At 51.1% G+C, this 12,956-nt stretch overlaps 4 protein-coding genes across 4 annotated transcripts; 1 reads left to right on the plus strand and 3 right to left on the minus strand.

Annotated features, from left to right (window-relative positions):
* Positions 1–1,240: 1,240 nt before the first annotated feature.
* On the minus strand, positions 1,241–3,092 carry VTN77DRAFT_7437 (uncharacterized protein; the record flags this gene model as incomplete). The annotated part of the gene is made up of 5 exons (XM_069423825.1): positions 1,241–1,736; positions 1,789–2,211; positions 2,270–2,616; positions 2,671–2,787; positions 2,841–3,092. 5 exons carry the CDS (start codon positions 3,090–3,092, stop codon positions 1,241–1,243), a joined length of 1,635 nt encoding a protein of 544 aa, XP_069281242.1.
* A 2,706-nt stretch (positions 3,093–5,798) lies between these two features.
* Positions 5,799–7,198, minus strand: VTN77DRAFT_7438 (uncharacterized protein; the record flags this gene model as incomplete). The annotated part of the gene is made up of 2 exons (XM_069423826.1): positions 5,799–6,638; positions 6,734–7,198. 2 exons carry the CDS (start codon positions 7,196–7,198, stop codon positions 5,799–5,801), a joined length of 1,305 nt encoding a protein of 434 aa, XP_069281243.1.
* Positions 7,199–9,729: 2,531 nt separating this feature from the next.
* VTN77DRAFT_7439 (uncharacterized protein) lies at positions 9,730–11,171 on the plus strand (the record flags this gene model as incomplete). Its single annotated transcript, XM_069423827.1, has 6 exons — positions 9,730–9,732; positions 9,793–9,816; positions 9,904–9,963; positions 10,011–10,300; positions 10,472–10,647; positions 10,738–11,171. 6 exons carry the CDS (start codon positions 9,730–9,732, stop codon positions 11,169–11,171), a joined length of 987 nt encoding a protein of 328 aa, XP_069281244.1.
* Positions 11,172–11,405: 234 nt separating this feature from the next.
* On the minus strand, positions 11,406–12,611 carry VTN77DRAFT_7440 (uncharacterized protein; the record flags this gene model as incomplete). The annotated part of the gene is made up of 3 exons (XM_069423829.1): positions 11,406–12,278; positions 12,326–12,410; positions 12,523–12,611. 3 exons carry the CDS (start codon positions 12,609–12,611, stop codon positions 11,406–11,408), a joined length of 1,047 nt encoding a protein of 348 aa, XP_069281245.1.
* Positions 12,612–12,956: the final 345 nt, after the last annotated feature.

Genomic DNA, 12,956 nt, shown 5'->3' on the forward strand with positions numbered 1-12,956 from the left:
GGACGGAGATCAAGGCGATGACGAAGCTGTTCTTCAGCCGGAATTTCCTGCTCATCATCCCCCTGATCAGCCAGGCCGTCTACTCCGAGGCAGTCATGTACTCGTTCCAGGGGCTGTGGTTCTCAGTGCGGGCGCGCGCGCTGGGGTCATTCGTCTCAGCCGTCATGGCCCTCATCGCAGGTAATATCCTGGGCGCGTACCTCGACCAGAAGCGCATCAGCCTCAAGGCTCGCAGCCGGGGGGCCTTCTTCGTCGTGTTGGGTCTCCAGGGAGGCTGGTGGATCTGGGCGACGATTCTCGCGACCAACTTTCGCGTCACGCAGCCCATCTACGACTGGGTTGACCCGGGCTTTGGCAAGGCATTTGCCTTGTTTCTGTTCTGGGTGGTTGGGTTTCAGCTGAACTATCTGTACTTGTATGTCCTAGCATATATACATTCCTGCTCTTTTCCCATGTTGGTTCTGATACTGACAGCGACAGGTACTTTGTCGTCGGCAACCTCGCGCACGACGAGGAGGAAGTCGTCCGTTATGCAGGATTGCTGCGTGGGACGGAGTCTGCAGCGCAGGCTGTTAGCGTAAGTCACCTGAATATAGTCCTACATTATACACATGTGTATACTGATTATGCTTCTAGTACGGCCTCGGCAGCCTCAGCTACATGGCCGCCGTCGGCAACATCTACATCAACTTTGTCCTCTGGGGCATCTCGCTGCTGCCGGCGTGGATCGTTGTGAAGGAGATTGGCGTCACGCTGGGGGATGCGAAGATTAAGCGAGAGAGGGAGCAGGAGAGTCAAAGACAGATTCAGGCCTGAATAGGTCTGATCGGTGATTTAAAGTCATTCCAGTGGGTGGTATTCTGCATGTGGCTGAGATGAGTTAGAGCAGACTATCTGTCAGGTGGACGTTTGCACGATGAGATGTCTGATGGTTGGATATTAATGCAACGAAGATAGAGATAGACCAATCGAAAGCTGGCTATTCTAGCGGAATATAAGCAATATCCGGTTGGCTTGCTGATATGGAGTTAACCCTAACCCTAGTCCGTCGTTATGATGGAGGTTGACTATGCGCGTTCTACAGTCTGAAAGTACCTAGTCATTTGAACACGATTAATTTGTACGTAATCAGATAACTCGTCATTCTATGTCCTTTTCCGTTCTGTCTTCCTCTCTGTCTTCTAATCTGTATACACATTGCAATATACCTATGTACAGTACCTGTCTGACTGTATATCTTCTACGCAAAGGACGTCTGGCTACTCTCCTCATTTCTTCTCAGCACCCCCGAATAAAACTTCCTCTCCTGGAAGATGCGCACATCGTCCTCGACAAAGATGCGCCCTTCCCTACGGGCCCGTCTTCGCAGCCGCGCCACCCGCAGCACATCATACTCGGTATTTCGCGTCAGCCACCACGTCCACAGGTTGGTGAAGAAGGCGGCGATGATGGCCGACCCGGCGATGGCGAAGCTGTTCTTGTACCGGTTATACGCCCATTTCGACACGAAGAGCTGCGGGCCGATCACGCCGCCGACCTGGCCGACGCAGTTCTGCAGGCCCAGCGTGAAGGCGGTGCCGGTTGAGCCTTTGAGTGTTGCAGATCGCCATGCCCAGAATGGGATGAAGTAGATCTGGTAGAAGAGGCTGCCCAGCACGCAGGCCACATAGATGCCTGCCGGCGATGAGATGGTGAAGAACAGGACGAAGCAGACGACCATGCCGACCATGATGATCCTGCAATCACCTATCAGTGAAACGCCCTGATAAAGAGAGAGTAACGACGTACATAATATAAGCCGGCCGCGTGATGATGGCCCACGAGATGAAATACTCGGAAAAGATGACTCCCGCAATGGCCGCCGCTGCCGGCGGAATGTTGAGCAGCTGGTTCTTGGGCAGCGAAGCAAACCCCAAACTAGTCGTGATGGTCGGCAGGTACCACTGCAGCGCGTAGCCGCCCAGATTGACGAGCATCTGCGAGAGCATAAAGGCCCAGATGGACGGCTCCTTCAGCGAGGCGATCACCTCGTCCTTGCGGAAGGCCGGCTCGTGCGTCAGCGGCGCGTTCTCGCTCAGTCGCGTCTCGATGAAGTCCTGCTCCCGGGGGGACAGCCACTTGTTGCTCCGGGGAGACTTGGGGTAGTCGGGCAGGACGAAGAAGACGACGCCGGAGAAGGCGATGGTGGCCAGTCCTTCGAGGAGGTAGACCCTAGTAGTCAGTCAGTATATTTTCAGTTATCTCGTCAAGAGAAGGAGATTAAAGATACCATCTCCACGCACTCAACCCCCCAATCCCATTCATATAGCTGATGCCATAGCAGAGCAGCGACCCCACAATGCTGGCTGCCTGCTGGACGCCAAACAACCAGGCCACCGGCTTGGCCATTTCGTCGGAGCGGTACCACGAGGCCAGCTGGGCCATAATTCCCGGGAACATGCCGGCCTCGAACATGCCGAGCAAAAAGCGCAGCGCGTAGAAAGACTGGCGGTTCTTGATGGCGGCATGGCAGGCCAGGACGACGGCCCAGGTGAAGACGATGCGCGTCTGCCACAGCCGGGGGGTCATGCGCTTGAGGACGAGGTTGCTGGGGGCCTCGAAGAGGATGTAGCTGATCTGGCAGTAGCAGTCAGCCGAGTCTCTTGACATTATTATAGGAGAGAATCCTACATAGTAGATCGACTGCACCCAGTTGTACTGGTCCGACGTCATGTGCAGCTCGTTGAGGATGTTGCTCGGCTGGCCGACCTGCAGCACCTTGACGCTGGACGCGTTGTTGAAGTCGATCTACAACCAATTAGCAAGAGTAGTCCTCTCTCTGTCTACTTGTCCTCTCGTACCGTCTTCACCATATACATCAGCCCGATCAGGAGCAAGAACCGCCGGTCCACTTTGCGCATGATCCGCTTCTCCTCCTCGGGCGTGAAGGTTGCCAGAAAGGCGGCTTTGGCCGCGGGATCATCGCGGAGGACGACCGTGTCGGCTGCTCGTTGCGTTGGTTGCTCTTCTCCTGTTGAGCTTGAATCTTGCGCTGCGCCAGACACTTCCCAGGCGGGCTTTTTGCCGTCGGTATCGACGGGGGGAGATGCCATTTAGACGATATACTGTCTGTACTGTACCTAGGTATAGTACTGTACAGAACAGACAGATGAGGGGTGATAGTAAAAGAATAAATTCAGAAAAGAAAAAGCATCAATCTATATCATTCTCTTCTTGTTATATATGTCAAGAAATATTCGATATCCATCTGAACTTCTTCATACCGGACGCAGGACAGGACTGAGGTAAATAAGATTAATTAAAGTAAGGCTAAGCCAGCCACAGATATCGATTCGACTCGACTCAACGGTCAGTTCAAATTATTCAAAAAAAAAAAAGGAAAAAAAAAGCAACAAAGTACCTATCTGCCTCGGCGTAGTTACCGATCTATCAGCCTACCGGCTCCTGCATACTCAGTTCGTTGACTAGCATCACCTTAAGACTGGCTGGCATTTTAGATCGATTTCTGCTGCTGCTGTTGTTATTTCGACCATAATGACACCATTGCTATATTGCTCCATTAGGTAGGTAATGTATGTATGTACCTAAGGTCTATGCATGCATTCGGCTAAGTATGCCAATTATTCTTGATAGAGAATAGTGAATTGGGGATTTGATTCTGCATCGGCCTCTAGCTATGTATCCTATGCAGCCTATGCCATGCTATGCCCCGCATATTAATATTAGCAATTAGAAATGTTTCGTTTTTGGAGATAATTACCGGCTGTACTCCGTACTCTATCCATGAACAGCAAGAAGCTAGATGCCTTATTTACTTTAGTACAGTACCTATCTACAGAACGTTAAATACGGAGTATTTAGATACCTAATGGATTACTAGGTCCAGTTCGGAGTCTGTCCGATCAAGCAAGCAGTCAGTAGGTAAGTATTATAGATAGACAGATAGAGTTCTTTCATTCATACTTTACTTTATCCTTATCATTCTCCTTCATTATGGGGTACGTTGACGTAATTATCAGATAGAAAGAAAGAATCCGGTTGAGGGATCGGGAATGAGCCGAAGTAAGCTTGCTTGTAAGTATACAAGCTTGCTTTGTTCGTATCAATTACATTCTGTATGTATGTCCTGTATGTAAAATCCTCTGTTGAATTAACTGCACCAATACCAAGAGAAACTGGGGAAAAAAATATGTCCTGTATGTATGTACAGTACAATAGTGTCTATACAGCGAGGTATGTTATTATGTACTGTACAGTATGTATTGACGTTTCTTGTTAGGTAGGTAGACACAGATGATGCCATATCCCTCCCCGCGCACATCATCTCTCGGCAGTTGACCGGAGGAACATCGATTCCCCGCACAGGACTGTATTGACATCGTTTGGCTGTGTATTTCGTCTGATAAGATATGACTTTTTTTTCTTCATAAGAAAAAAAATTGGAGCTTAGCTAAGAAGCTAGGAAGTGGGAAGTATACGGAAGTGACGCAGTAATACGAGAGCAGTACCTACCTACATACCTGTCAGAGAATTCCGCTCAACTAAGAAATGTGCTATGACAGCCATTCTTTAGTGAGTACTCTCTTTCTGCTGACAATACCAACTACCTAGATGTCTAGGTATTTTCAGATGAGTATTTCTACTCTATTATCATGTTTGAATAAATAGTAATCAATAATAATACAAAGGAGTTGAACACTATATGTATAGCATTGATATCCTGTACAGGTTAATATTAATTTGACTCACTTCCTTTCTCTCAAGGACAACAACATGAAGACGTCCGGACATATGTATTCAATAACTAGAGTAGAAAACTAAAAAATGTCCCATTTGGAATGAATACATAGTAATTAGTCACTATACCTGGTATTATCTCTATTGCTAGCTATATATATATTCCCATAGCCTGATATCTCACCGTGAATTTCCTCTAGGCTAGGTATTTGAAGTTTCGGTGTCGAATCCGCCGGACAAAATAAAAAAAAAATTAACACTATGTATTTTCTTCTTGGAAGGAGAATTCTATCTAGTCTAGTTCAGAAAAGAAAAAAAAATCTAGGCAAACAAAATATTTCAGTTCTGACGACGGGTATCTTGTCCTCTTATGCGTTTAGTTAGGTACATACATACATATTCGAAAAAGTTTCCTAATGAGGAAATCAATAAATAGATTGACCTCACCGAGGTTACTCGGTCATGTGAGCTCAAGACTGACGGCTCCTTGACCAATGGCGATGGGCAGGTAGATACCTAAAACTCTTTCCTGATATTACGGTCTCTTAATTAATTCATTATCATATCAGTTCCTGACGTAAATAATAATCACCAGTGGAGCGAGGACTATCTAGCAATTCAGAACAATACCATGTTGGAGACACCATAAACAAACAATAACAAACTTAGGTACAGTGCATTTTTTTTTATATACTAGAGCTACAACACGAGAGCCTTCTAAAGGTGGTGGATGGTCATCGACGATTCGTCAAACTTTTGGAGCGATAAGATTTTGCATTTGTGTTGGCAGATTCTTCAACGGCTCTCTGCAGTCAGTTGATTTTATTATTATTATTATTATTATAATCAAGTTTAACGTCCATACCGAGCCTTCCGGCTATGACAGACCCCAAGTCTTGGGCAGATGCCCCTATCAGTCTCTAATCTCATCTTTGACCATTCTGGACCTTTTCCTTGCCCCAGGCTGCCTGGTTGCGCAGGGCTTTTGGGCTTTTATAAGCCCTCCTCGGTGCCAATATCAGTATGGGTATCACCTGCCTGCTACAGGCCAGCCTCCCCTATTATCCTTCTCCCTCTTGTTCTGCCTCCTGTAGGGCCTCCAGCCCCCATTCATCGTCCCTTCGTGCCCTCATGGCTTCCCGAGCTATTTCCCCTAGGGGGCACCCAACAGTCGTATCTGCTAGGAACTGCAGGATGGCTTTGGTGGCCCTAAGGTCTCCTAGGAGCCTTCCCTCTGGGTGATCCTCAGCTGCCGTTGGTACAGCTACCTTAGCCCTAGCTAGGGCCTTATATAGGGCTTCCCGCTGTTTCCGCCACTCCCTACATTCGAATAAGAGGTGATAGACTGACTCCTTAGGGGCCTGGCAGCTCCGACATGCTTCTGATTCTTGAGCCAGGATCTTCCGTAGGTAGGTCCCTATAGCAGCATGGCCAGTCTTGAGCTGGTAGTATCGGCTGGCAATCTTATTAGGGGCTGCTGCTGCTACAGGGTCTTGTCTCCAGCCTGGCTGTGCCCTATATGCCCTCTGGGCATCTAGGGTTCTGCAGCCTAGTAGCTTAATGAGCCATTGTCGCTTATGGGTCCGAATTGCCTCTGTGCGAGCCCTATTTGTGTAGGCAATGGAGAGCTCCCCAAGCCCGCCTCTGAGAGTCTTTGCTGCTGCTTGTTTGGCTGCTTGGTCTGCCTTCTCATTCCCCTCAATGCCGCAGTGTCTAGGGACCCATTGGATTATTGTCTGTCTGCCTTGTGCCTCTAGGGCCTGGGCAGTCCTATGGGCCTGGATGGCTAGGCCTTGTCCAGGGCCTATTCCCTGATGCCGGAGCCAATCTATTGCTGACTGGGAGTCCAATAAGAATGTGACAGGCCCCCTGCCCCGGATCCTTAGGGCTAGCTCCAAGGCCTTACATACCCCCATAAGCTCTGCATCAAAGACTTCCTTCCCTACGCCTAGGGGGTCTCCCGTGTCTGCCAGGCCCCTTGGGGGTTCTGCCATACAATGCCTGCCCCGACTCGACCATTATCTAGTTGGGACCCATCAGACCACAAGATTAGGCCAGGCCGTGCCCCTTGGGCTGCTCCTAGGGCTTCCTTAGTTGGCAGGACCCTAATTAGACCTGGGAATGAACCTGGGGCCACTGCTACTGTCTCTTCGAACCCCCCAGAGGGGTCAACTGGCAGAGCCTTTGCCAGTTGCCGAGCCAGGTGCTGCCCGAGTGACCATGGGCCCCGGCTTCTAGTGTTCTCCCCTGCCCATGCCCTATCCCCTGCCGGTTGTTCTCCAGGTTGGGCATGTTGGTCACCCTCTCGGAGGGTGATTGGAAGGATCTTCCTGGCTGGGTGGTCCCTAGGTAGGCCCAGGAGCCTTACCGTATACCCTAGTTGTCTTGCCTCTAGGAGGGTCTCTGCTGGGTCTATGCCCGCCTCCCGAACCAGAGGCCCTATAGGGGTCGTTTGGAACATACCCGTGATAGCGGGCCTGCTGGTTGACTAGGCATTGGATGCCCCTTAGCCGGTCCTTCTGGCCCTGCCACCATAGCTCTGCCCTATATAGGGCAACTGCCTGGACTGCAGCCACCTGGATTCGTCTAACCAAGCCCGGGGCTAGCCCTTGCTGCCGGCATAGGGCCTGGACCCGTATCTCAGCCTTTCGGGCTTTCTGTAGGCAGGTTTGGTAATGAGCCTTTAGGGTTAGCCCTGCATCGAGCCATATACCTAGTCACCGAGTGGCATCCTGGTTGAATGAAACCTGGTGGCCCCCTATGGCTAACCTAGCTTGTTGGACCTGGTCCCTCAGTGCTCGACCTTACTTGCGGGTGAATAAGGTAGCCTTTGTCTTCTCTGCATCAAACTGGACCGCATTAACCTGCCCCCAGGTTATGGCTGCTTCCCCTGCCTGTTAAAGCTGCCTACAGTTTTGGTCCACTGAACTTCCTAAGGCTATAAGGCCTATATCGTCAGCAAATGATAGGGCTCTCACCCCAGGGACTGCTGCCTCTATAGCCTGGAAAATCCCACTTATGTAGATCACGAAAAGGATTGGGGAGACTGGGGAGCCTTGAGGAACCCCTGAGCTTATAGGGTGTTCTAGTCCCTGATGGCCGTCAATTACTAACTGGACCCTCCGGTCAGCTAGGAATGACTGCGTCCAGCGGACTAGATCCCCATCTAACCCTAATTCCCCCATCCTCTTAACCAGCTTAGTGGGATCGACATGGTCAAAGGCTCCTTTAACATCAAGAAATAGGGCCCCAGCAAGTTGCTTTTGCCCCCAGCCCTAATGGACCTCTTGGATTAGGCAGGCCACAGCATCTATAGCACTTCGGTATCTCTGGCTCCCCATTTGCCCTGGATGTAGGGCCCCTGTGGCTTCACAGTAATCAGCAATAGCCCTTGCTGCCACCTTCTCTATCACTTTGCCTAGGCAGTTTAGAAGGCTAATCACCCTATAAGCCTTGACTAAGGTATAGTCAGGCTTATTAGGCTTCCGGAGCAGAATCCCTTTGGCTGTCTTCCATGCTTGGGGGTGGACCCCTAACCGAAAGCATTGCCTAGCCAGTGCCACTATCCGGGAACTATCCCAGCTCCATAGTAGGCGTAAGGCCTGGAAATTCAGCCTATCGATCCCTGGGGCTTTCTGGGTTCACTGGCTGAATAGGGCTTGTTGTACTGTCTCCTTTGTAACCTGCTTATGCATGGTCCCATAAGGGAGGTCCCTAAGCTGGGTCCCTCTAAGGGCTGGTGGGAATGCCACCTCCTGAATCAGGGCTTCTTTCTTGCTGATTGTAGTAGCCAACTGGCCTTGGGGTCCCCGGAGGGTAGGGGTCGTGCTCACAGCTTTAGGGCTTATGTAGCAAAGTGCCTGCCAGCATCTAGAAGTATCCTCTGGGCCTAGGGAGTCCCTAAGCTCTTTGGGCCCCCCTAAGAAGGCCTCCCAGCATTCCTGCTTTGCCTTTCGTATTGTCCAGTAGTAGGAGTTTCGGGCCTCTCGGTGTGCCTTATCCCCTATAGTTCCTGCCTACCATGCTCGTCGTGCTTGGGCATATGTCCCCTGTGCCTGCTTAACCTCTGGGCCCCACCATCGCTTAGAATAGGAGGATATCCGAATTGGTTTGGCATGCTGGTTCAGAACTGCCGTCAGGGAGTCCTGGATCTATGTGGCCTCCCCAGCTACATTCCCCTCTGTACAAGTATCAGAGAGAGGGGGTCTAGCTATTGCCAATTCCTCCCAGGCTTCCTTAGCTCTTTTGAGCCTCCCTTCGTGTACTTGGATGGCCTGTATCTGCTACCCAGTTATAGTCTGAGAGGGGCCTATAGGGGCTTTCTGTAGGTCTTCCCATTCTAGGACTATGACCTTATGGTCAGACCCCGTTGGGTGGTTATGGTCCACAAACCAGGTAGGGAGGGGTCCAAGTTCCAGAGTGGTTAGAGTCAAGTCAATAATAGAGATGCCCGGGGTTGATTTTGGTCGTGTTGGTGTCTCTGGATCATTATTGATGTAGAGGTCGTGTTGCTTGATAAGGGTCTCTAGGGGTCCTGCATTGACTGGAGCCCTTACCTTTGGATTCCATAAGGTGCTGTGGGCATTGAAATCCCCTAGTAATATGCATCGTCCCCTAATAATGTGATTCCAGTCTGCATCCTCAATGGCCCGTCGAGTCCTAGGGCTCTCTCCCTGCCAGCGATAGTCTTCCCCAAGCCAATTGTCATAGCAGTTGACTATCTGGGTTAGCCGAGTTCTCTCCTGGGCTCTGCCTACCTCCCATATATCCAATACCATAAGGTAAGGATGATTTAAGAAGTCTGTCCGGGCCTCTATAGCCAACTGGTCCAAAACGTCCCTGCGAATGGCTATGACTACTCGACAGTCTTTGTGCTCCCCTTTTTCAGGCCAATATAGTAGGTATCCCCCATGTCTGAAGTCCCCATCTATATAGGGCTCTTGTAGGCAAGCTAGGCCCACCCCTAGCTGAAGCCCTAGTTCCAGGGCTGCAATGGTGATTGCATAGGCCCTACAGCAGTTATGTTGTAGCACTAATATACTGCTATAGGCCTAGGCCCTGTATCAGCAGAAGGGGTCTGTATGTTACCCATATCGATGTCCCTAGGTTTTTGGGGGGTTTTTGGCATAGCTTGCTGAGGAGCTAGCTGACGGTGACTTCCCCTAGGGGATCCTGAAGGGTCTCGATTGGGACCCTTATGCTTGCTTAGGCATCTTCGTGCCTCCCGTATCTTAGGGCATCCCCCTGCTGTAGCTGGGTGTGATCCCCTACAGTTACCACACTTGGCAGGTATATGCTGGCATGCCACCCCTGGCCTTGCTAGACAGTTGGCCACTTTACAAGCATGCCCAAACCCCTCATGGGGCCCAGCACAGATGTTTCATTCACTGGTTCCTTCCCGGTTTCCGCGCGGCTCGAGCTCAAGTCAAAGAGGCCCGGGAAATCGTCTGTGCCGTCTTGAAAAAGCGGCTGCGCAGAACGCTGCTCTCCAGGCCCAAGGGAAGAAAGGGGTTGAGTACAACGATTTGATGATGAGCTTTAGCGCCATTCATACTTCTGCAGAGTACGTATTCCCCTTCGAGTCTGGAGAATATATCTAGTGTCGGCAGGGAGCTGGGCAGGCCTCGCTGCCCCAAAGCCCCTGAGACTTGTCCCTTCCCCTTGCAACAATCCACAGGCAATGCCGTCCAACTCCGAACTGCGAATTGCTTACTGACTCTTTTTTCTGGTACAGTCTAATCACACAAACGATTTTTGACCTCGCTGAGCATCCGGAAATGATCGAGCCCCTCCGGAAGGAAATCGTGACGGTCCTCAGCGAGCACGGTTGGAGGAAGACTTCGCTATACAAGCTCAAACCGATGGACAGCGTCGTCAAAGAAACACAACGCCTCAAGCCTGTTCTCTCGGGTGGGTCTTTTTTCCCCATCTTTGTCTACGTCTATCATATTCCATCACATCAACGTGCAGATATGGCTGATGCAATCTGCACCCGTACAGCAAGCATGCGCCGCGTCGCCACTGCGGACATCAAGCTCTCCAACGGCACCATGATCCGCAAAGGCTCCATGATCGCCGTCTCAGCGAGGCGCCAGCGAGACCCCGCGGTGTACAAGAACCCAGACCAGTGGGACGGCTACCGGTTCCACAACATGCGCCAAATGCCTGGGCTGGAGCACGTTGCGCAACTGGTGAGCACGAGTCCGGAGCACCTGGGCTTCGGACACGGGCTGCACGCCTGCCCGGGCCGCTTCTTCGCCGCCAACGAGATCAAGATCCTGCTCTGCCATTTCCTGCTCAAGTACGACTTCAAGCTGGCACAGGGGTCCAAGCCGCAGCCGAGATGCTCTGACTTCCACATCAACTCTGATCCGGTCGCCAAGATCTCCCTCCACAGGCGCCAGGGGGTTGATCTCTCTGTGCTCGAGGCGTAGGGCTTGTTTCTCTTTGATTGCTATGTTCTTTCACTCTGGCAGCCTATGTGTATGAGATAAATGGGTAGCCAGAAGAATTTGGACTGCTCCTGGAGACTGACCATGAACATGCACTTACTGTGGTATGCCATCGAATGCAAAAGAACCGAGAAGCAGAGTTATCCATCCATCAAATGCGATCTCCAATCTGAGTAGTGGCCCTGTCCACAAAGCGGACAGAAAACCTCCGTATCGTCAAAAGAAGGAAGCCCCGCGCTCCAACGTCTTGGACTCGTGCAGATCGGCGATTCTCATGGGAACGGCCGCATTGCAACCTGCGCCTACGATGAGCCCCATTACGACGCGAGTGTTGGGTAGAGAACGGATAGAGTATGCCAGAGAAGCAAGTGTTGCGACGGTATCGTTGGTCATGACGGCGATCTTCAACTTGGGCAGACAACAGCGTTTCTGTCGTTTAGCAGGCATTGAGTCGGGATCCTCATCAGAGCGCCGCGTATGGCGTTCATATCCGTCAAGTAACGCCTGACGGAGGTTCAGGGCTGAAGTCAAGGCAAAGCCTTTCCCTGTCGGCATCAAGATGGCTTCGTCGAGAGACTTTTGCCTAGCATCAGTCAATTCGGGCAGATGCGACGGAAACACCGGAGAGAAGGCACACATACTTGATCGGAAAACAGAATGAAATGCCGTAGTCAGTTCGGTCGGCGCGTCTTCTCTTGAGGTGGCAAGGCTGTCTGCAACGACTTCGGCAATGCAATCTCCAATCCAAGCAAAAAGAGCCTGTGCCCGGTCTCGTCGCAAATGCTCTTCGATGGGCCACGCCTTCTCCAGTGTCCGCCTCACATAGGAGTGTCTCTCCACCTGTTTATCTCCCAGCAGGTCGATGAAGGCCACTCGAAGGTAGGATAGCCCGAGATATACCGCTAGATAGTGTCCCGTTTCGCGGCCAATTGGTAGACGCGTGATCGCGGTAGGGAAGAACTGCTCCGAAGAGCACAAGGCTAGCTCGCGATAAGTGAGAGAGAGACTATGGGCCAGACGAGACAGCGTTTCATTTTCGACACTGAGTGGCCTGAGGAAAGTCTGGAGATCTGGATCTGTCCTCTGCGCCTGTGTGCTGGGAGGTATCCTCGACATGTTGGCTGATGGTCGCTCACATCAATGCCAACACTCTTCAGTGACATCCAAGTTGTTTCCTCGTTGGCAGCTTTCCCCTCGTTCCCCTTCCGGCTTAGCCTGGGACTGTTTAGCAGTTGAAACAGCAAAAATTACTAGTGTCGATTAGTGCATGCAGGTAATCATTGTCCACACATCTGTATAGATCCTTACACCCCTTCTCAGGGGTTTGTCTCACTTGTTCAGTCTGCCTAACTGGGATTCAGCTCCTTTGGACATCCTCTGGCCATTGTACAGGGGCCACAGAGTGCTCCCGAGAGACATCATGAGTCTTATCTGCAGAGAAGAAGAGACAATCACATTCGAATTTTGCACCAGTCAGAGCATGATATTCCCATCCTCTTGCCTTGGTTCACATGGGCGTGCTGGCCAGACTCTTCACATAATCCTGCATCATCCTGCAAGGCATCCTAATGGGTGTGATTGTGTTGCACAGGACTGCATCCTGTCTGTCAATTGGAGCAACCTGCAGAGCGGCTATGTAGTACATATGTTGCTGGAGGATTCACATCCCTGGAGCCCGGTAGATGAGCTAATATTGTAGAGAAGGAGGGGGAGAAGTGAAGATGGCAGGGTGTCGAGACAACTGCAGGATCTGCTATGTAACAACAG

This window comes from Rasamsonia byssochlamydoides (genome assembly GCF_041956645.1).
Source record: "Rasamsonia byssochlamydoides strain NRRL 3658 unplaced genomic scaffold VTN77scaffold_6, whole genome shotgun sequence".
NCBI lineage: Eukaryota > Fungi > Ascomycota > Eurotiomycetes > Eurotiales > Trichocomaceae > Rasamsonia > Rasamsonia byssochlamydoides.